Below are 24,316 nucleotides of genomic sequence, written 5' to 3'. Positions count from 1 at the left end.
AACCGATCAAAAACAAATCCTCCTGCCCCCCCCCTCAGAATATCAAATGGTCGTCCCCTAAACTGAAGGTTTTCATATCAAACTGAAATGGAAATCTGTCAACAGTCGGTTAAGACTCTGTGTTAACCTATTAAAAATGATAGAAGTGGCACCCATCCTTGAGAAAATCATCAGAAATGGGTTCTTTTAAATGGCACAAGAAGAAGTGCACCACCTTAATTATGATTATCTATTTCTCGCAATTTTTGTTCAAGTTAAGTCAGGTAAACCCCAAAATCAGATTTAGAAAATAAGTTTTATTCTAAGAATGTTTGACTCCTCAGAGGTAACACTCAGGTGTACATTCTTAAGGGGTCAAACGTGGCTCAAAGTGGTTTAAAAGAATCAAACGCAGATCTTTCTAGATTTTTTTAAAATTCAAATAAATCATATGTATATTGTTGCTTTTAAATTGGTTCCTGAATAATTGGTACTAAGATAAACCTAAATTCAAACATCTAAATAACTTGCTCAACCACTCCTGTGACTAAGATGTTTAGACACGTTAACTTCCGGGAAAACAAAAAAACGTGAATCTTTGAGGATGGGTGCTACTTTTATCATTTTAGGTAAACACAGAGTCTTAAAACTGTTGACAGATTTCCATTTTAGTTTGATATGAAAAATTTGTGGAATTAAGGCTTTATTTAAAAAAAAAACTATTGAAACAGGAGACAGCACTATGTATATGCCGTATATGGACAAATTGAAATAACATATGGTACTGGTCTACATGTGGTTCAAATAATTATGACGCCTTGAAAGACATTACAGATAAAACTTGAAATAGCCTTTCAAAATGTCATAATTATTTGGACTAGTGCTGGTCATGATGGTAGTGTCTGTATATAGTCAAAATAATTATGTCATTTATGAACTGATATTTTCTTTTATTTCCTTGACCCTAGTCACGTCCAATGACTGTTTTGCCAGACAAGCTAGGACCCTTGATCCCACAGCCCCAGCTTGTCTGGCATAACAGCCGTTGCACTTCAGAGTAATCTCAGACTACTTGACCCCTTAAGATTCTCACAATCATGACAATGTAGACATCACAGCAAAAACATAAAATTGTCTTTCCAGAATGTCAAATTAGGGTAAATTATCATGTTGTCCTGCCTCACCCCTATTGATTTGAATGAACCTCTATCATGTCTATGGATCTGTATACATTTGTACATATGGGGTCAGTAGTGAACCATATAACTTAAGAGCAGTAATATCTATCCTGTCTATAGATTTTCGAATTTGGCTGCAACCTGAATCTCTTTTCAAGCAGGGTTGGTAATTCCATATCAAAATAATTATGATACATTGGAAGATTTTTCCTCTTTGACATCCCAGGAATTAATCGAAAGCATCACAGCAAAAAACTCAAATAGCTTTCAAGACATCATAAATGATTTACAATGTATTTGGACTAGCAATACCAATGTTTTATATAAAGTTTATATAAATGATATTGACAATGAATAATCTCGATCAAGCCGGAATGAAAATAAATATACATGTACTACATGTACCATACAAAATGCAGGATACAATTGTGTACAAAAGTGAAAATAAATTTCTGTGCGCCATACATGTATCTACTGGAAGATTTTTCTGTTATCAAAGCACCTTAGATTTAGAGCTGCAAGAGTACAGTTGAGTCTTTATAAACAAATTTAAAGGGAATGTTAGGAAACCTAAAAGTCTGTTATTGTACTCATGTAGTTGAGGTAGTCAAAGTTCTTGGGGAGAACCACTGGGGAAAAAAGTACACATTCTTGATTAAAATTGGTTTGGTATCAGACTTACATTTGTATGTGTGGAAAAAAACATCGTCCTTCTTATATGTCTGATACAATCTGCTTAAAATTTTCAGATTATCAGAAGGTTTTTTGCTAAATTATCATATTATCATTTAGTAGCATATAATTATACAATGGTAACTTATTATCATATTATATGCATTATTTGATCATGCTTAATTAAACATTAATTCTTCTAAGCCAAGGGGAAGAATAATTCAATTGTGGTCTGAGGCCTTAAGCATACATTAAAATGATTTTTTATAAGTAGGTTTGATAACACATTTCATGTTATGTTTGTATTCTGATAAATAACTTACAACAGTTTGATGAACATTTCTTATAGAAAAATAAAGGATATATGGGGTATCAATCCATGAGACAAATTCAGTTCATGCAGAGCAAAAAACACATAAAGCAAAAGAACAACACTTTTATTGCTGTTTTTCATCTCAAAATCACAGTCATGACAGTGAGGCCTTCACAGAGCATTAAAAAAAATCCCTAAAATCATCTCAACTTATCAAGTTATGGCAAGTTTAAGATAGTCCTTAGCATAAGTTTGAGTATTATTCCTAGCAAAATGAATCTGAAAGACTTTGTGTTTCTGTTCTTATAAATAAAATTATAAAAATAGGCATAAAATTCTTTTGGTCAAATGTACATGATGTACATGATGCACAGATGTAAGGTTCCTGACACCAAGCTTATGCATGTTTAAAATGTAATAACTGATAAGAATACACTACTGCTGAATAAACATAAGTCTTTATACATGTTAAACAAGGATCTTAAAACCCATTATATCATAATTTGAATATTTTATTTTGTAGGCACATCAATACTTGCTATATTTTTGGCTGGATACTTTGCTCAGCATTACCTACCCCCACCTAAACCAAAGATAGTTGGTATAGATCTTGGTAAGTATATTATATGATGGAATATTTACATCTATCTTCAGCCTTGTCTACCATTACCTGGGCTATTAATAAGAAATGAGAGATGGTTTGTATTTAAAACTTGGTGGAAATATTAGCCATCCTGATGAAAGGATACTTTATAATTGTGTTTACTTTTTTATGTTGCTAAGCAGTATAAATGCCCAGAGGCACTTATCTCAGAAAAAAATTTCCTACCGGGTATATAACTTAATTTTATATTAAGGTATATACATTGTATATATGGAGAAAAAAATTCTGAAACAAGTGCCTGTGTTTATGCCATATGTATTACATGTCTTTTATAATGATCTTTTACAAATTTATTTTCTTATTACAAAACGTACATGTACTGATGATGATTTTAAAATTAGCACAGCTTTAAAGTCATAAGAAACCTCAAATTAAAAAAAACAATGCTTATGGTTTTTTATAACTCAATGGATAGTTTACATTGTAAAATTTTCCGTATGCAAAGTGACCTCAGTGTGAACCATCTCGTAAAAATCCGGTGATCGCAATACGCATGGATGTCCTTAAACAATGTTAAAATAAACTTTTATCTAAATTTACATGTTAAACACCTGCTAAATTTCCATGTTTTTTTGTTGATTTTTTTTTTATTGTTGACAAACAGGTGACAATCATTAAACTTCAGCTTCAAAACACAAACTTTAATTACCTGCCATATTTTCACAACAACACTGACTGATTGGAAAAAAATTGACGATTAGACGAAATTTATGCGAAAAAAATGAAAAATTCTTGAACAGAAGACTAAGTTTATGATGTTTGTATGCATTGGTTCAAGAATTGGAAGAACATTATTTTTCATCGGTCACTCGTTTCGTATGACTTTAAGTACCCCCATGTTATCTAATTCAAAATATCTTTTACAAATCTATGATTTTCCTCATCAGAAACTGCATTTATAAACAGTTCATTTTTTCCAATGCTGTTTTATTTTCTTTAATATTAATAAATGTTACATGTTATTTATACATTGTGCATGTATAGCTGCGGAACCATAACACATATGGTCCTTTTTTTTTTTTTTTATTTTGCGGACCATAGATGGTCCGCAAATAGTCAAAAAATGATATAAGGACCTAAGAGCTACTGTTCAGCAGCTAGTGCCTGAACAGATTCAATAGTTACTATTTCTTTGAAATACATGTAAGAATATAAAAATAAGAAGATGTGGTAAGATTGCCAATGAGACAACTTTGCAGAAGAGACCAAATGATTATGACACAGAAATTGGCAACTATGAGTCACTGTACAGCCTTATACAATGAGCAAACCTATATCTTATAGTCATGATAGTCAGATATAAAAGGCACCAAAATGACGAATGTAAAAAAATTCAAACAAGAAAATTAACAGCCTAATTCATGTTCAAAATTATGAATGAAAAACAAAAATTATACAAGCTTAAGGTACACAGCAACAGACAACAACCACTATTACCAACAATTACAGGCTCCTGACTATAGACAGAGAACATACAAAGTGTGGTGGGGTTACAATAGTTTGAAGGAGCCAATCCTCTCCTTATGGTATCCTTGTCTTTTATAAAGCTTTCTAGACCGTTTATCATGATTTGTAGATATCATGAAAATGTGCTCCCTAGCTATTAAGGTGTATACTAAGATTAGTTGTAATTATATTATAGGTACTACATTTTCTTGTGTTGGTGTATATCATGCAGTCAGTGGTAAAGTGGATATTCTAGAAGCACAAGACGGACATAAGTGTATACCGAGTGTTGTGGCATATAGGTATTTATACATTTATATAGCGAGAATAAATAAAGGGTTCAAAATACAAATGTAGTGTTGCTGTACCAGTGTGAGCTATGATTCATTTGCTAAGACTCACACAAGGCTCCTGCTACTTCAGAACATTGGTAAAGTGGTAAGACTTAACTTAGGAGAAGTGCTCATTCGCTTGAGGTGCTGCAAGGTTTGATTTTTAGAATAATCATTATAATATAAAGAGCTATATGTATCTTATTTATTCAATTATTTTTATATTTTTCAAAATATATTAAGAATTACATGAATACAATTAAAATATGACATTAAAGTTACACAAATATATTTTTCCTCTTGTCAGAAAATACCAAATTAAACGCTGATGTATGGTTGGGTACTGTCAATTCAGAAATTATTGCTTGTATCTATTATCAGAGAATGGACAAAAATGTGAAATGAAATATTGTTATTTTCTGAAAATCTAAAGGGATATATGTATCGGATATCAAAATGCAAGTACTTATTATTTCTTATTGCAAAAGCCATACTGTCGCATTATTCAAATTAATTAGAACCTGGCAATAACTTCTTAATTAACAGTATTTAATTAATGATAGGACACTAGTATCTAGAGTAAACTGATTTTTTCTTTGTTGAGGATGAGTCTTTTGATGAGTAATTCTCTCTTGTTTTAGTGACGATGGAATACTTGTGGGATATAAAGCAGTAGCTCAGTCAGAACATAATCCTGGAAATACCATCTACGATGCCAAGCGTTTTATTGGGAAAATATTTGGTAAAGAAGAATTACAGACATTACAGAAAACCTATCCGTTTCAGGTATAATAGAATAGAACCTGTGTCATAAACATTTACTTTAGATGTATGATCAAATATATATGTGTAACATGTACTTTTGAGGTGTGATCAAATATGACATGTGTACGTAATGAACCTATATACTTCTGAGATGAAACATAACATGTATCAGATAGAAACCACAGACCTGCATCAAGAATACTGTCATTTCTAGTCATATAGGAGTGAAATACATTCTTAACATGCTTAATATGAAAAAGGTTTTCAAATGTTTTGAATTAAAAAATAAAGAGGATTATAGATTTCTTAGACTTATAGCACTGTTCTGGTTTATAATTTGTTTTTTATTATTATTTTTGCAGATGGAAGCAGATGAACATGGAATGATACGATATGTTATATCAGTCAATAACACAGAACAAAGGGTTAGACCAGAGGATATAGGTTCCACCATTATAGAATTTCTAAAAAATGTTGCTGTCAGGAATCTGACTTCTCCAGTTACTAAAGTAGTTATGTCAGTACCCGCTGAGTTTGATCAGCTTCAGAGAAATTATACCAGGAAGGCTGCTAATAACGCTGGTAGGTTTTCTTATTAGTGTATTTAGGGTAAAGAGATTCTGTTCAATGATATAAAAAAAGGAGATGTGGTATGATTGCCAATAAGATGACTGATCACCGATGTTTAAATGATGTGGATATACATGATATATACATGAATTATAGCTCTGGAAATGTGGATGTACAAGCAATTAAAACTTGTTTTTATGTAGTTTATTGAATATCGACTCTAATTAAAACTTTGAATCTTGTATTAAAGACCAGGAAGTTCTTCAACAAAATGGCAGCTAAGCCGGCTATATAACTGTTTTCCAGTTTGCTGATAAGTAAATCAATCATGCAAAATCTACTTGTTTTACCAACAAGAATGATAAAAATGCCTAAGGGAGATAATCAGGTAGCACTTTCTCATATTAACCTTGTTATATTTCAGGTTTAGAGGTATTCAGAATAATAAATGAGCCGACAGCAGCAGCACTAGCATATGGACTGCACACTAAGCCAAGTCTAAGTAATGTTTTAGTGATAGATCTTGGTGGTGGTACGTTGGACGTATCTCTACTCAATGTTCAGGGAGGGATGTTTCTCACACAGGGTATGGCTGGTAACAATATACTTGGAGGAGAGGATTTCAATGAGAGACTTCATTCTTATTTAAAAACTGTGATAGAAAAGAGACACAAACAGTCATTGACTGACAAAGAAGATCTACAGACATTACGATTAGCAGTGGAAGATGCTAAAATAAATCTAACAGCATCTGACCACACATTTCTTAGTATACATTTGCATTCTTTAGGTAAAAATTCTTTATTTCAAGAAAGGATAACTAGATCTAAATTTGAAGAATTGAACTCTGATCTTTTCCAAAAGGTGATTGATCCTATACAGACAGTTTTAAAGGCTACCAATCTACCTCCAGAAGAAATAAATGAAATAGTGTTAGTAGGTGGATCAACTAGAATTCCAAAGGTTAGACAGTTGATACATAAATTCTTCAACAAGAAACCCAACACAAATATAGACCCTGAACTAGCAGTGGCAATGGGCGTGTCTGTACAGGCTGGTATTATTGGAGGAATGTGGCCATTGACTGTCAGTGCAGTAGAACTACCCACCAGAGTCAAGAAAATACAAATCAACTGATCATTATTTATTTGTTTAAATGGGGGGGGGGATTGAAAGAAAAACATGTGATGGATGATAGAATGAAAAGTGAATGAGAATTATATATGAGGGTCCTGATGGGGGGGGTCTCATCACGATTCACGAGTTGATTTTTTTGTCAATCACGAGTCACAGAAAATAAATTTCCATGATCACGGATCACGAAAATATAAAAAGAGTATCACCAATCAATCTCGATAATAGAGATTCAGAAGCTGGTTGTTTGGTGCAATTACAGTGGCGGATCCAGAGGGGGGGGGGGTTCCGGGGGTCCGCACCCCCCTTTATTTTGGCCGATCAATGCATTTGAATCGGGACATATGTTTGCACCCCCCTGCACCCCCCCCTTTGCCCTGGGCTAGCACCCCCCCTTTCGAAAATTCCTGCATCCGCCACTGAATTAAGCTACAATCAAATACATTACTGGCTCATTACTTGTTTACATGTTGAATATTCTCCCAGGTTCTAAATTAAATCGTTAAAAACAGTCACATTCTGACTTCTTTTATTGTATAATAATAATATTTCATAGAAATGTTTTACTGGCGTAAATACCACGGAACCACATCTGTGTTTTATTTTGACACCTTCTTTGGTCTTCTCCAATCTACTTATTTTCACTTCCACTTCTTTGCCCAAACCTCTTTGGAGAGCTTCCTCCACAAGTCCGGTCTGTTCTTTTAAAATTGAACAAAAAGTTCTGAAAACGTTCCTAGAAACGTTCACATCCGTTTTTTTAACACTGACCCTCTTTCTCTCTTTTCCTCCAATAAATTTATTTTCCTGTCCAAAACAGGTTGGATCTACATAAAATATCACAACCTCGACAATGTTATTGCTGTGGCTCTCAGCCATGGGGGCTGCCATAGTTTGCACTAATAAATGACCTAATTGCACTTTTAAAACTATCGCGCCACTTCAACTTTTTAAGCCAAGAAAGACAACTCAATGGAACTCTTTATTTCCGTAATGAAAAAAAAATCACGAGAACGAAAAATATGTCTCAATCACGAAGAACGAACATAAAATTCCAATGAAAACGATTCACGAACAATGGTTTCATCACGAATCACGAAAAATAAATCTGTAGAAAAACGGATCACGATAGCGAAAATGCGCCGATCACGAAGAACGAAAATAACCCATCAGCCCCCTCATATATGAGAGAAGGAAAAGTACAGAATCGTATCTGAAAGGGAAAGGAAAATTGTTAATTTTTAATGGTTTGTAAATATTGACAATGTATTGTACAATGATCTGGAAAAAAAACATTACTGCAGTAAGCTTTACTTTGCGTCCAAATGTTATTTAATTTGAATGATCAATCTTTATTTATTGCTACAGATTATTGTTATTGTTTTTTTTATGACAACTTTATCATTGTAAATTTTTTTAATATGTTTTCAACCTTCTGTAAAACTTAATCAATTTAAAGGTAGAAATTTAATTTGACATTTAAAAACAAAACAGTGTTTAAATACTGTAAAAATTTAATACCAAACTCGTGCTGGATCCCTTCCATGTTTATGTCAATAATCAAAATAGGTAGAAATTTGATTGTTTTAAATTAAGTATGCTCTCTCACAAAACTTTAGAGAGAGTGTTTTTGTTTGAAAGTATTTTATTTGAATCTGATTGAACTTGAAGTACAGATCCTGCATCTGCATTAATATTATATTAGTCAGATTGATCTTATTCAGTAAATTAACCTTGTTTTAGTTTGTATGTTTTACCTTAATTGTCATTGTCATTTCTTCTTTGGACTATCCTGGTGGTGTCCTGTAGTTTCCTAACTTTTTTGTTGTTATAGTACTAATAAGTTGTCTAAGAAGGCACCACCATTTAATAAATATATAATACAGATTTGATTACTCATGCACTATTTGCATCTTTTAAAGAACAGTTTTATTTGTTATCTGTGGGCATAAAAGAAACTGAGGTCTCAATCTGACTTTTCCATTATAATGCATTTGTAATGCAGGGTATTATTTAGCTTGGTTGTTTTTAGACATTCCATTATTAAGTACAGCCTTTGAATCCATGAATTTTACTGTTATTATGTGTTTTTACTGTATTCATTGCATTGCTTGATTGCATTGGTGTTGCTTTTGTAAATTGCATCTTTATTCACATGTAGTAGCTTATAGATTAATAGATGCTTGACAAAAAAATGTTAAAAAAAACAAAACTCAACTTGAATCAGTATGTATCTTCCTATAACATATTTTTATACGACCAAAAAATTAAAAAAAGTTTGGTATCATGTTGTTGTCATCAGCGTCGTCCAAAGAGAGAATGTTTCCGGATAATTACTTTATTGTAAGTAAATAGAAATCAATAAAATTTTAACACAAGGTTTATAACTCTAAAGGAAGGTTGGGATTGATTTTGGGGGTTATGGTCCAAACTGTTTAGGAATTAGGGGCAAAAAATGGGGAAAAACAAGGGTTTTTCTGGTTAAAGGACAATTGTGGCAATTAAAGAGAAGGGAAAGGGAGGTAATCCAAATTTATTAGAACAATGTTTGATTACCTCCCTTACACTGCTAGTAAATTATGTATTAAGAAATGATGATTGTCTTGAGGTGATTATATTTTAGCTGACAATTTATTTTTAGCAGTTACTATTAAATAATATTAATTTCAGCCATGACTATGTATGTCATTTTATATTTTAAAACTTTTATGATGTATTCAAATGGGTAATTATGGTTGCAAACTCCATTAGAAATTTGAATTGAGATACTGACCATATCTTGAGGGACAGAATTTTTTTTGGACTAAGGGAAAGAGGAGGACAATTTTTCTCATTTCAGATTCAGAAATTAAAAGGAAATTTCTTCAACTCAACTTTTTATTTTTTTTTGGAGGGAGGGGGTTAATATTCAAAGGCAAAGTGTATTATTTAAAACAGGGGTAACTATTTTTGTATGGGGGGGGTGTCTATTCGCAACAGCATAGTGTATTGCACAAAAGCAAAAAAAATGAATATATATTCAAATCAAATAACTAATTTGAAGTTCTTTGACCACAGTTATTCTGTGTCAGAACCTATTATGTGTCAAAAATTTAATTAATATCCAAATTCTGACCTGTATCAAGCGTGAATATTGTGGCCATTTTGGCCCCAACTTTTCAGTGTTGGACATCTGCGGTCGTATCCAGCAGTGCTCAGCAAAGCAATTTATTATTTGTATGTTGTGATACATTTATCAACAATCAAGACCAATCTACTTTTTAGTGGAAATAGTTAGAAACCCACCTAAATGTAAATAACATTTGTAGACCAAAAAACAAACCATGACTTAAAAAACTAAATAAGTGCTAAAATAGTGTTATGATTCTTACAAACTTAAAGGTTTTCTATAGAACCTGAATAGACTCATATCTTAACCAATACATGTTTATTGAAACCTTTTTAAACTGTTAAAAAGTGATATCAATAAGTAGATTTTATAGTTATTTTTTTCAATTGTGTTGATGATCTCAAGCCTTGTATATATATTTAACTTCTCCAAGGATAAGCCAGTATACACTATAGTATAGTAATGATTCTACATCTCTACCAGTGTTCTCCTGTCATCCTGGTAAACAGGAAATTGTGAAGTACCTTCTTGTTTCTAGAACATATAGCATCACATCCATATTATTATCTATAATAAACTAATTTCAGATAGCATCACATCCTAGCAATATAGCATCACATTAGCATGATGCTAAAACACCATTGGGAGAATACTGAGTGTAACACTGACATGTAAACTGGATAAGATGAACAGTAATAAAATTACATGTATGTTTCATAAAAATCTGTTCTTTTGATTGGCTGATCAATAATAATTGTGAGGCATTCCATAATCAAATTGTAGTTTTTATAAAATGCAAAATTCATGACTGCAAATGCCTCTTATGACAACAACACAATTCATAGGAAAACAAAAGGAAAGCTTTATATATAACTTGTTGTAGCATAAAAATGTAATAAGAATTGAAAGCTTTTTGTAATTTTATAGTGTTGTAAAAGGGTTGATTCTGCACACACTTTTAGCGATAAGCCATTTCAGTTCTTTATACTAAATGTACTTTGGTCAATGCTTTAACACTCCTATAAAATTACAAAAGAATTACTCAATTGTTAAATAAGTTTTACTTCCAAGTTTTATAGACTGTTTGTCTCATTTTTGAGGATTTTAAGCTATGGCTGTGTGTTATTTGTCTCATTCTTGAGGACTATAAGTTATGACTGTGATATATTTATCTTGCCTTTTGTATTATATATATGTTGCAATATGTAGATCATAATAGATAATATCTGTAGAACATGATGTGATCAAAGTTTTATTATTCTTCATTTAAAAGTTGATATGTATGTCACAGTAATCATTTTGTATAATTGATAAAAAGCAACATTGTAACAAAAATAGCAACACACATGTCTCTTGTTAGGTTCATCAAATGTTAGTAGATTTTGTAAATTATTGTTTAATTTATTTAAGAGAGCATTCCATTAATTTAAGTATATTTTATATGACCAATATGTTTGTGCATGTACCTTTCAGGTATTTTAAGTCAATGTAAATAAGAAAATAGAATTATGAAAGAATTTGCTTAATTTGGCAAATGAATGCATTCTTGAATTTAACATTTTGTTATATCAATAAAACCGGTTAAGAAACATGTACAGTTGTAAGAATGAGAAAGATTTTTAAAATTTCAATCAGAAATTTTGTTTGAAAAGATATACAGCTGTAATCTAGTATCCCACCATCTTTGTTGTCATTTTCCTCACATTAACATATTACTCACAATACATTCACAAATCATGGGTATCATCAGTTCTAAAGACAGGGGATAGTCAATACAAATTCATTTGAGAAAGAGATTCAACAAGTGTAACATATGGCATACTTTATTTCTCCACTTATGACAATTGATATTTTATATGCTAGATAAGTCTCATGTTATAGAAATTTGTCTGTCTGTCTGTCTGTATGTGGGGGAAAAAAAAGTTATCACACTTGATGCTGTGGTAGAACTAAGTATGTAAGTGATTCAACATTGACAGATCCATCACCAAATCTATCTGTCAATGTTTTTAATGTTTGTTTAAGATTTTTAAAAAATCACTGAAGAGAGATACTGGTAAAAGCTTTTGTATTTGAGATACTGGTATTTTTAGTGTGTGTGTATGTGATATTAAATTAACTGTTATTTGTTTTATGAAGACATTATTATGATACTGTCTGTTATTTAAGCATTTGTTATCTTGTCATAATGTGCAATAAATGACTTTGAAATGGTTATTATTTTCAAATCTTTCTTTTCCTATCAGTTATAATATATGCTACATAAGGAGCCTGAAGTAAGATCATTCCTTCAATCTGTAGGTTGTCTTTTTATTTCAATTCATCTGTGAATAAACAAATCATTAAAAGTTGTGTTTCAAGATCTATAACTCTTCAAGGAGTAATCATAAGATTTCGGTCTAATGAAGGGTTCGGTAAATGCTGCTGCACTGATCATTTTTGTCAAGCCTGCGACTTTTGTCACAGAAAGCTTGACATAGGGATAGTGATCCGGTGGCTACGGCGGCGGCAGCGTTAGCTAACTTTTGAAAAGCTTTATATTTTAGAAGGTGGAAGACCTGGATGCTTCATAATTTGTATATGGATGCCTTATGTTAAGAAGTTTTCGTCAGTCAGATGTCCAATGTCCTTGACCTCATTTTCATGGTTCAGTGACTACTTGAAAAAAAGTTACCATTTTTTGTAATGTTAAATTCTCTCTTATTATAAGTAATAGGATAACTATATTTGGTATGTGCATACCTTGCATTACAAGGTCCTCATGCCCATCAGACAGTTTTCACTTGACCTCGACCTCATTTCATGGATCAGTGAACAAGGTTAAGTTTTTGTGGTCAAGTCTTATCTCAGATACTATAAGCAATAGGTCTAGTATATTCGGTGTATGGAAGGACTGCAAGGTGTACATGTCCAGCTGGCAGGTGTCATCTGACCTTGACCTCATTTTCATGGTTCAGTGGTTATAGTTAAGTTTTTGTGTTTTGGTCTGTTTTTCGTATACTTTATGCAATAGGTCTACTATATTTGATGTATGGATACTATGGAATGATTGTAAGGTGTACATGTCCAGCTGGCAGGTGTCATCTGACCTTGACCTCATTTTCATGGTTCAGTGGTTAAAGTTAAGTTTTTTTGTGTTTTGGTCTGATTTTCTTATACTGTATGCAATAGGTCTACTATATTTGGTGTATGGAATGATTGTAAGGTGTACATGTCTAGCTGCCAGGTGTCATCTGACCTTTACTTCATTTTCATGGTTCAGTGGTCAAAGTTAAGTTTTTGAGTTTTGGTCTTTTTTTCTTATACTATATGCAATAGATCAACTATATTTAGTGTATGGAAATATTATATGATCTATATGTCAGTCACACAGGTTTAATTTGACCTTCACCTCATTTTCATGGTTAATTGCTCAGTGTTAAGTTTTTGTGTTTTGGTCTGTTTAAACTATAAGCAATATATCAACTATATTTGTTGTATGGAAGCATTGTTAGCTGTATATGCCTGCCTGGCATGGTTCATCTTACCATGACCTCATTATCATGGTTAATTGGTCAATGTTTAGTTATCTTGGTTAATGTTAAGTTTTTGTGTAACAGTTGTAATAAAGCTTTATATTTAGGACTATCAACATAATATCAATGATTAGTAAAGAAGACGAGACATTTCAGCGTGTGCACTCTTGTTGGCTAAAGATTTGCAATCAAAAACCTATGTTACTGACTTGATATTTCTAAATCTTCCACCACATATCACTACCTTTTTGGTACACAAAATATAGTGCATTGATCATAACATTCTATACATCCTATCCATGAACATTCAGAAAGGAGTAGGTTCAGTAAGAACCCTTTTTGGCCCCAAAATATAGCAGTTTTAGAAAATTGTGAAAATGTAATCTTTAAGCTATATTTTGGAAAGCAAAATGCTTCTGCTACATAAATATGAACTGTTTTTGATAATACAATGCGCAAATATCGCGTTCTGGCATCATTAAGTCGTGCTAAATTACTGAAATCTTCAAAATTTTAACATTTTGGTTAATTTTTAGACGGTTTCCGTCTAAAATGAAAGTGGCCGCATTCGTGTTCATTCATAATATTGAAATGTAAGTTGTATTTGATGATAATACACAACATATATAAAGGTTGAGGATGAACACGGATGCGGCCACTTTCATTTTTGGCAAAAACAATCTGAAAAGTGACGTATTTTGGCATATTTGATAGATTTTTCATATTTACGCTTGAATCAGAGCGTTTTTAAGGACTAAATCAGTTAAAATCTTTCACATTAACTAATAGAATCAATTGAAATAGACACTTAAATGTTTAAAAAGTGGCCAAAAACTTTCGTTAGATGAACCTGAAATTTGAGGCCAAAGTCGGTCCTTACCGGACCTACTCCTTCATCAATGTAATATATGCTCAGATATTCAAGTCAGAAAATGATGTTAGGAATCGTATTTCTGTTCTGGAAATATAAATTACGCCATTGCTAAAGCCATCTTTAAAAAATAGAGTTATCTCCCATTGTCCAGAATTTTAGTTGAATCAACCCCAACCAATGCTTTATACAATGATGTGTTTAATTGTACTTCCCACAGATAAATTAATGCAATCTTTACCATTCTGTGCTCACAAGAACTTTGATTACAATTCTAGCTCTTGTATTTTTCTGTAACTACTGCATCACAAATTGTTAATCGTTTGTGTTACGGTCAGTTTATCGGGAACCACTTGTGTAGTTTGATGATGTTTGGTAAAGTTTTATTAGAGGTTCAAATCTACTGGAGATTGTTTGACCCACTGACCTCAGTCATGTTCCTTTGACTTTGAAACTTTTTAAAGTTTACATATTAAAGTTTGTGTTTATGTGAGTTTAATGGAATACAATAATGGCAGATACATTGTAGCAAAAGGATGATTAAGCTAAATTTAGCAATGGACATATAGTTGAGGTTACAATATATGAGGACAAAGTTAATTGTAAGTATAACTTAGACTCACTTATTCCTATGACACGTCAGCCAGGTATATATTACTCTTCATTTAAACAAGTTTACCTGCTGTACATCCAGAAATTATTGCTGTGTTTATGACTTCAAAAATTTTAACCAGATGTGTTTCCCCAAAATAAATTTGCCATTTAAATTTAGACAGCAGTTTGTATGAAGTATTTCCTGAGATTGCAATTACTAATCACTTACTTGTGATCATTGTTAAAAAATTGCAATAATAAATGCACTGCCTGTTTTACTGACCATCATTAATTTTATGTCAAAAGTCTTTAAGATAAAGTGTTATTACAAGGATCACATGATAAAGTAAACATAATCAATAATATGTGAAAAGGAGGTCAAGGTCAGATAAATCAAGCAAACAGACATACACTTTCTACTCATTCCATACACCAAATGAGGTCAAAGACAGACAATGATCATGTTTAAGCAATCATTCCATACACCAAATGTAGTTGACCTATTACTTAAATATGGTAAAAACAGATGGTCAGTTAATAGCTTATAGTATTTCAAGAACAGACCAAAACACATTTTGTAACATTGACCAATGAACCATGACAATGAGGGCAAGGTCACATAAAAATGATCAGACAGACAAGTACACCTTACAATCATCTATTAAACAAAAGTAATTGATGGTTGACCTATTGCTTATAGTATTAGAATTTTAAAAATTTAACAATGACCAATGAACCATGAAAATGAGGACAAGGATTTAATAACACCTTACAATCATTCCATACAGTAAATAAATACAGTTTACCTATTGCTTATACATTAATATAGTATACACAAAAACACAAAATCTTCACATTTACAAAAACCTGCCAGCCTACAATCATTTCAAACACCACATATAGTATTTAAGAAACAAACCTTATTATGTAACTTTTAACTTTGTTCACTGATCTATGAAATCAGGCCAAGGTCAGGAAAACCTTGTCTAGACAGACATGTAGATGTTGCAAGGAACCCATATATACACCAAATATAGTTAACTTGTACAGTACTAATAACAAGTGAGAAATTCACATTACAAAAAAACTATAATTTTAAAACTTTGAATCATGAAAATGAGGGCTCCGTGTTGAAGGCCGTCCATTGAGCTATGGTTTACTTTTTTAAATTGTTATTTGGATGGAGAGTTGTCTCATTAGCACTCACACCACATCTTCCTATATCTATATGATAGACAGAAACTTTGTTACATTAGGTATCTGCATACAAGGCAATCATGTCTTCTATCTTCTGAAATATATAGCTTTATACAAATAGTTCACCCCGCCTCAGCCACTGGATAATACCCCTGTCTCAAATAGTGTGGCTTTCTTAGCAAGTGAGACAAAAAATAATACTTAGGAATAAAATGATGTCAAGGTCACATGAAATAATTCAGCAGAACAATCAATACACATACATATCTGTTAAATGTATATAAATGTTAGTGTGCTTGTTGTAAGTAACCTCATGTAAGATAAGGCTTAATATTTCCAACAAATCTATGGCTTGCATGAATTATTTCCAAAGTAACCTCTACAAATAATCTCAACCCAAGCATTTACAATTTTTAATTTACAATTGGTTTCATTGGCTGCTATTTATAGCTATTTACAGTGAAATCCACAAACTGAACTGAAGTCAAAATTTTGACATGATTTTAATGCACCAAGATCATGAAATGTAGATTAAATCTATTTTATTTTCTTTGTAAACATCTTTGCAAGATCTACTGCATTTTGTTTTGCATTTGTATCAAGATAACAGTTCTGTAGTTTTTTTTAATTTCAATTTTCACACAGCCAGATTGAGTGTTTATACTTAAGTTACAATACCGGTACATGTAAATTTTCAAGGGGTAAACTACCAGCCATAAATATTTGCATCTGATATAAATCACTAAATAAAGATATATTTAGAATTTCATTGCTTGGAGTTTACAAAGTGAAAGCAGCATGTTACATAATATTCGAATTGTTAATTGAAAATTAATAGATAACAGAGAAAACACCTTTGTCAATATGGTTCATGCCAGAAAAGAAACACCTATACCTTGCTTCATAATAATTATTTTTGTCAAGATAAACAACTATAATCAAATGCAACTAACATATTTAATTCAAACAAATCCATAATTCAATTTTATATATTTTAACATATATTCAAGGAACAAATTTTGGTTTTTGTATGTCCAAACCAAACTTTTCCATTTTTGTTCTTTTTTGATAAGGTTCATAAGGATCATCAACGAAGTAGGTTTTCTTCTTCCAATATTTTGTGACCATTTTGTCCAGAAGTGTAGACTGTGAAGCATTACATACAACATGAAGTCTGTGTCGCCACTTTTTTTGCTGACCCATTCTCCACAGTTTTTTACTTCTTCCTGCCCTGGTTCTGATCCATAATCCACAATTTAGTCTTTTAAATCTTTTGAGAACATTTTTGTTTGATTGAGGTTTTCCCTCTTTTTTATCACAAACTATTGTAGGTTCTGCCCAATCCATTCTGGTTCTCACAGAAGTTTGAACAAGTGGTGTGTAACTCTGTAAAATGCTTCTCCTACATAAAATAAATTAATGAACATCTTTAAAAAATTGTTATAAAAATAAATAAGTTTTAATCTTTATATGTTTTCAAAAAATTATGTTGAAAAAAAAAAAATCAAAAAAATCTGGAATTGCCAAATAAAATAGACCACCTTTGACAAAATTTACACTATCTATACTAAAAACACTGTACAAGCATGTACATTATCTTATGAAAAAAATTTTTTCCTGTAGGCCTTAGAAACTTAACCAGATAATAATGTTCCCTGTTGACCATGTTTACTGGAACAGTAAGCAGGTCAACTTATAAATCAGTGAAATTCTTTTAGTTACATATTTTAAAATGAATCATACCAGATCTTCTTATATCGACTAAAGACATTAACAAATTTTCTGCATTTTATAATGTTTAAAAAAAAATAGTATACTATATATTTTTTGCATTAAAGTCATCATGGTCATTCGACTTTCAAATCATTTTTTTTTCAATTGGTGGCATATCTGAGTTTGATTTTAATTCAATATACATCACCTTATGGGAAATGATCCATTGGGAAGAATATTGTAGTTACGAGCAGACTGTATTGGTGTATACAATCTATTTGAAATGGTTAATGCTGGCTTCACATGAGTGACATGACAACATGCTGAAAATGCTTTGCACAGGGGAGGTAGTAATCCTGAAATTAAAAAAAAAAAAACATTATGAAAAATCAATGAAAGATACATGTATATTAATGTATGATAGTACTATTGATTATTATACATGTTGTATGACAAGTAGTACTGTTGCAAAATTTATTTTTTTTAAATATAACATTATTGAAATAGTTTGAACAGACTTTGCCCATTTTCACAGATAACATCTGTCGAGTATTACCAATAAACTATAATCATGGGTCTCATTAATTAGCGACAAAAAGACTTTTAATTTAGGGACAAGAAGAACATGAAGAAAAATGTTAGCGACAAGATTCTTAACTTTGATACACCAAACATGCCAACTCTGTTTAATATGGGGACGAAGTCCACAATTACGGTAGAAAAATCAATAAAAAAAAATTTTAAATTTAAAATTTGTTTTTTTTTCATTCTACTAATGAACTCAAAATCCTTAACTTTTTTTTTTCAGATCTACTTCCTGTTCCGGTCTTGTTGGCATGAGACTGAATAAAATGTATATTTATCAACATATCAACAAATATAGGAAGGAATTCAACACCCAATCATTTTTACTAATTGTTTGATATGAAAAAAACGTTACCTGATAACAGCGTTTCTTTGTTTACATTGAATATGACGTCATAACTTAGATAACGTTACAACTAAATCCCTAACAACAGAACCAATATCGGAAACGTTACGGTATTTCCGTTTCTTTTATACGTCAACATGTTTGAATAAAATAAAAAATATTAATACAGATTTCGTCCCCATTCACAGGTAATGCCTGCCTCATATTATGGGGACAAAGTCCCCAATAATGGTAAAAAATCAATTAAAAAAAAAAAAAAAAAAAAAAAGACGGTTAAAATTATCAAAATCGTTAACTTTTTTTTCCAGATCTTCTTCCTGACCAGTTTTCCCCGCATTTGCGCAGAAATCTACTTTCTTTCCATGAGACTTTGAATAAAATATATATATATATTTATCAGTCTAGTAAAATATAAGATTGGAACTCAATACAAATTCATTTTTAATTATTGTTTGATATGAAAAAAAACGTCACCTGATGAAAGCGTTTCTCAGTTTGTTTACATTGAATATGACGTCATAACTTAAAGAACGTCACAGCTAAATCCCTAACAACAGAACCAAAATCAGGAACGTTACCGTATTTCCGTTTCTTTTATTAACATGTTTAAATTAATAAAAATAATACATACAGACTTCGTCCCCATTCACAGGTTATGCCTGCCTCATATTATTGATTTATTCATCTATACACTTAGCTGTAAACTGATTTAAGGTATATTATCCTTGATAGAAAATTATATTTATATTAGTAATTTATAATTACTCTATAGAGACTTTTTTGAGTGAAATATACAAGAGAACAACACACACTAAAATGCTGAAATAATGTTGTCTCCTGCTCGTGATAAATGTATTCAGGAAATTTTATTGGATGCTACAAAATTGTGCATATAGTGATAAATTTTCGGTCTCTGTTACCTGTAATTTTTTTCATGGGCGCAGCCATTTCTGAAGTTGGTCTATTACACTACAAAGATTGGGTCACCTCCGGTTGTTCGCAGTTGGGATCATAAAAAAAATTGACGGTTACCTAATTCATGTTTGTTTTACAACACACCACAACGGACTATTTCCAAATTTTTGGATGCTTTATTTAAGGCAGTGACTATTTTGCCAGCACCGGCAAAATAGCAATTTTATGTGTTACCGGTGCTGAAAAATTGAAATATGTTATTATACTGGCCGATAATTAGGTATGCAGAAGCCAAGTTAAAACCGGTCCTACTAAAAAGCGCCCGGGAGCGCCAGGGAAAAGAAAAAGCACCCAGGAGAATAGAATAATATTTTATTACAATAAATGTTTTCCCGAAAAAAAAAATCATTGATTCTTATCCCAGGAATAGATTACATAAGCCGTATTTCATGGAAGGGAATATCCGCCATAATACTCTAGTTCAGGGAAGCAATGCGCATGTGCAAGATCGATCGTGATTTTGCGTTATCGACTAATTAGATACGAGATTTGATAAACTGGGGGCATTATCAGTTTATTGATTTACCAGATCGGCATCGTTATTACTGTAGTCATATGCATAATTTATTTTCACATGCTATGGCAAACGAAAATATATACAACATATGACAAATAAAAGGCAGCAGAGAACAGAAGTTACAGAGTATACAATAATATTATGACATTATATGTGATCTAATTTTCCAAGCGGCTGCATTTGAATAAATGCATAGTTTTACTGTCAGAGATTTAGAATAAATTATCTAACTTGTGCCGATTTGGCCAAGAATAGTAGAATAAATATAAAATTCTATGCGCACAGATCTATACGTTGGACATGATAAAACAAAATGATATTCGTCTTCCAAAACATTCATATTGCAACATATACAAATTCTCTTTTCTCTTTGAGTATTCAGATAACGACCAACTTCAACATTTAATCTAAGTGTGCCGCTACGCAATTTTGTTAATATAGATACATTACAATGAAAATCTAAGTATCTTTCAAAACCAAATACTACTTTATATCGTTTATAAATACAAAGTTTGTTACATTCTTCTAAAGCTGAAGATTCCACTGACATATTAAAACAGACTATTTTGACCGTTATGTTAATTAATCTTAATTACAAAAGGAACGGTTAGATATATGTCACCTGACTTTGAATGTTACCTTCACGCAAAAATTGACAGATTCATGCTGTGATGTTCACTTAGCAGATCGTCTGTATATTCAAGAAGGTACAGGTGCTATTTCATTACCATATCTGAGGAACTGATCTTAGGTCATAAAAATAAAAGTCAATCAACACCTAGGCCATATGTTATCATAAAGTTTTACCTTAAACTATTAATCTCACCAGGCGACAGTTAGAGACAATTTATATACCCTTAATAATCGTAATCATGTTCTGACAGTTAGGTACCATTAAAATATATGTTCAAAATGCTAGCCCTGATTGCATGCGTGTATTTACATAAATGTTTTGTGCTTAATTCAAATGCATCGGATATTGACAATTTTTGAAAGGAGGGGGAGATGGGTCGTTCAGCATTTTATTTTGATATATTGTGAAGCATACATAATATTGTATACAGAACATCTAGTTAATTCCAATATATAATGTAGTTTGGCATTTGATTACATACTTTTAATGCACAGTTCTGTCGTATATTTATTTTTGTGTCAGAAAATTCACGTTAGTAGGTAGAAAAATGATACTAAATGCGATTTTTTTTGTTATACTACAATTACTATAGAAAAAAGACCCCCCCCCCCCCCCCCCCCCCCCCGTAGACAAAAAGAAAACAATTATTGTCGTCTTGTCGAAAGCAAGGAGGTCTTTAAGATTTATGAGTGAAATAGCTGCCTACTTGGATCTTTTGACATACATCCTTCTTTTTGACAAGTTTCGCGAAAGCGATACTTAGCGATGCTAGGTTCCGTCATCATCATTCATGCCGACTAATTCAACATTTAGGTTCAGTCTGTGGTTAAAGTTTTGTTTTACATCAAAATCGTTGTCAAACATAATGGAATTTCGGGAAATTGGGAGCTTCTTTCTGTCCAAAATACAGTATCCAGGGCAAAATTTTGCAAATATTTATTTTCATTTTTCCGTAGTTTACTACTAGATGGACTTCGTTTTTCCTGAACAGTTAATTTCATGTTTTGTCTGAAGTAAAGGTTTTCGTGCAGTCGTCAATAACCGTTTTGTTTAATCGTCCAGTTGCAAGTTAAACATGTTAAATGCATATCCATGCAGGTCAAGATCATGATAATAATATATGAATGTTGAAACTATTTTGTTCTACATTGCGCTGGACTTTCACTCGTGTATTTAAAATGCAACAGTCAGAGTAAAGACAGAGGCGGATTTAGGGGGGGGCAGGGGGCCCGGCCCCCCCTTTTTGGGAAAAAATTTGGTTGCTTATATAGGGAATCACTGAAGCGTGACTGGAGCGGGTCCCCTCTTAGGTCAGTCAGTGGGCCCCCACTTATGAAAATTTCTGGATCCGCCACTGAAAGACATTTATATATCTTATAAGTGGGTGTGGCTTTTTTGCTAAGATTTTAATTCCATATGACGATCTGTAGCTGTTTGATTTTATGGGAACTTTATATTTTTATTATGGTTTGAACAAGGAACGTATATACTGTACCAAGGTTTAACGGTCAGATTATATATACAATATTGAAAACATAACATTTATGAAGCCATGATGTTTATTTTTTATTGAATACATCGCATAATATCATTCATAGCGACTATGTGTTATGACCAGCAACAACTTTTCAAAAAGCTCCGTCTTACATGACAATCATATGGTTTAGATTGTTTATCTATATTCTCCCGAAAAAAGGCTAAAGAGAATACATTATGTAGTGTCACCATTGTATGCTATACTGTTTTGGCAATTAATGCCATTACGCCAGCATGTTTCTGGAAATTATTCTCAATCAACAAAAAATTATATTTCTGCACATAAACTTCTTCAAAGTTCTTAACAGCTTCCAGGGACTTGAAGGACCTCGTTCCTTCTTTATCAAACATTTCGTTTTGGCTTTTTGCAAGCAGTAATTTCAATTTTCTTTTCCAATTTTCTCCCGTAATTTTTAAACACTATGTCCCGAAATTTTTCAAAATATTACTTATTTTACTTTATTACACATAAACATAAACAAACAAAAAACAGATGACACTCAACGACTTCACAGGTAAACGGGAAAGCGGCAGGCGTCCTAATAAACGCCTATTAAACACCGAATATTGATGTGTACCATATATGACTTTGCCCCCAGTTCAACCAAATCTCGTATATTCTCGCATGAGTTTTAATTAAACGCTTGACCCACTCAGAATTCTAGGTCGCGAACAAGCTTTCCCTGAACTACTGTATTATAAATTTCTTTATTTGTAAAATGTAATTTGTTAATTTGTAACATGCAATTTCTTTTGTTCCGGAACTCATTCATTATTTATTCTTCATGTGATCATCATTTTATATTGTTAACGTTTCATTGCGTACATCGCTTTATGTGCGCCAGTTTTAGGAGTTTTATAAAGGACAGTGTGGGAATCCGCGTTACTTTCCCCTCTCTTCTAATGACGAAAACTGCTCAGCAGGCCGTGAGCACAACTGCAAAGAACATTCAGCGGACACGTTGTCCAAAGGAACAATTCGTGGCTAACCACAGCGTGAGTTACTTTCAAAACATTACAAATTATGTATTTACATCAGCGACGAACTGTTTTAATATATTTTCATATGTTATAAAGAAACTATGAACATTTATAAATCGTTCAAACTGTACGTATCTGCGATAACACAATTTAATTCAAGACAGAACCCGACGTGCGCAAGAATATTCATCTATTTATAATTATTAAGAACTTTAACAGCTTTATATATCTACGAACTGTTTATCCGTATTTTTAATGGACTTTAATTATCATTGAACACATTGTAAAATTGTATTTATATTTGTATTTTCAGTTTTTCACCATTTGGATTGGTAGTGAAATAAAAGTCAGCTCCTGATTGTTTTATCTTTACTTAAACCCAGTCGTCTTGGTTACACACACTGGTCAGGCCAGTACAGTGAAAAAGCTACAACTTGCCTGTTGTTTTTCTTGGATAACGTACGCCACTCCACGACAGTCAACAGACCAACAACGTAGTTTCAACGACAACGTTTCGTGCTAGTAAATTGACAACAACTTGTCTACATATCTCCTGATCAGGAAATACAACGGAGCATCGTTCGTAGCTGTTACATCGACACTACGCAACACAGCTTGTGCGTCCTAGGCAACAAACCAACAACGTTGAACAAACATTCCCTACAAATAGTTGATTTACATCATGGATCC

At 32.1% G+C, this 24,316-nt stretch overlaps 1 protein-coding gene and 2 long non-coding RNA genes across 3 annotated transcripts; 2 read left to right on the top strand and 1 right to left on the bottom strand.

Moving 5' to 3' along the window:
- The first annotated feature begins 526 nt into the window (after positions 1-526).
- LOC143073602 (heat shock 70 kDa protein 13-like) lies at positions 527-7,143 on the top strand. The gene is made up of 6 exons (XM_076249263.1): positions 527-608; positions 2,666-2,755; positions 4,449-4,554; positions 5,226-5,370; positions 5,712-5,931; positions 6,344-7,143. The coding sequence occupies exons 1-6, from the start codon at positions 584-586 to the stop codon at positions 7,054-7,056; spliced, it is 1,299 nt and encodes a 432-aa protein (XP_076105378.1). The 5' UTR covers positions 527-583; the 3' UTR covers positions 7,057-7,143.
- Positions 7,144-18,263: 11,120 nt separating this feature from the next.
- Positions 18,264-19,892, bottom strand: LOC143073601 (uncharacterized). The gene is made up of 2 exons (XR_012977552.1): positions 19,458-19,892; positions 18,264-18,408 (listed from the first exon to the last, which is right to left on the bottom strand). It is a non-coding gene; the product is annotated as an uncharacterized LOC143073601 (long non-coding RNA).
- A 3,663-nt stretch (positions 19,893-23,555) lies between these two features.
- LOC143073600 (uncharacterized) lies at positions 23,556-23,984 on the top strand. Its single transcript, XR_012977551.1, has 2 exons — positions 23,556-23,641; positions 23,940-23,984. It is a non-coding gene; the product is annotated as an uncharacterized LOC143073600 (long non-coding RNA).
- The last annotated feature ends 332 nt before the right edge of the window (positions 23,985-24,316 follow it).

This window comes from Mytilus galloprovincialis, chromosome 4 (assembly GCF_965363235.1).
Source record: "Mytilus galloprovincialis chromosome 4, xbMytGall1.hap1.1, whole genome shotgun sequence".
NCBI lineage: Eukaryota > Metazoa > Mollusca > Bivalvia > Mytilida > Mytilidae > Mytilus > Mytilus galloprovincialis.
Note: the sequence above shows the minus strand (reverse complement) of the source record. Positions and strands in the feature narration are given on the sequence as shown.

Excerpts from the sequence above, each read along its gene's own strand:
- LOC143073602 (XM_076249263.1), top strand. The coding sequence starts at position 584 with ATGGGTGCTACTTTTATCATTTTAG. Across the intron at positions 2,756-4,448 it reads GATAGTTGGTATAGATCTTG|GTACTACATTTTCTTGTGTT; the intron begins GTAAGTATATTA and ends ATTATATTATAG. Across the intron at positions 5,932-6,343 it reads GAAGGCTGCTAATAACGCTG|GTTTAGAGGTATTCAGAATA; the intron begins GTAGGTTTTCTT and ends GTTATATTTCAG.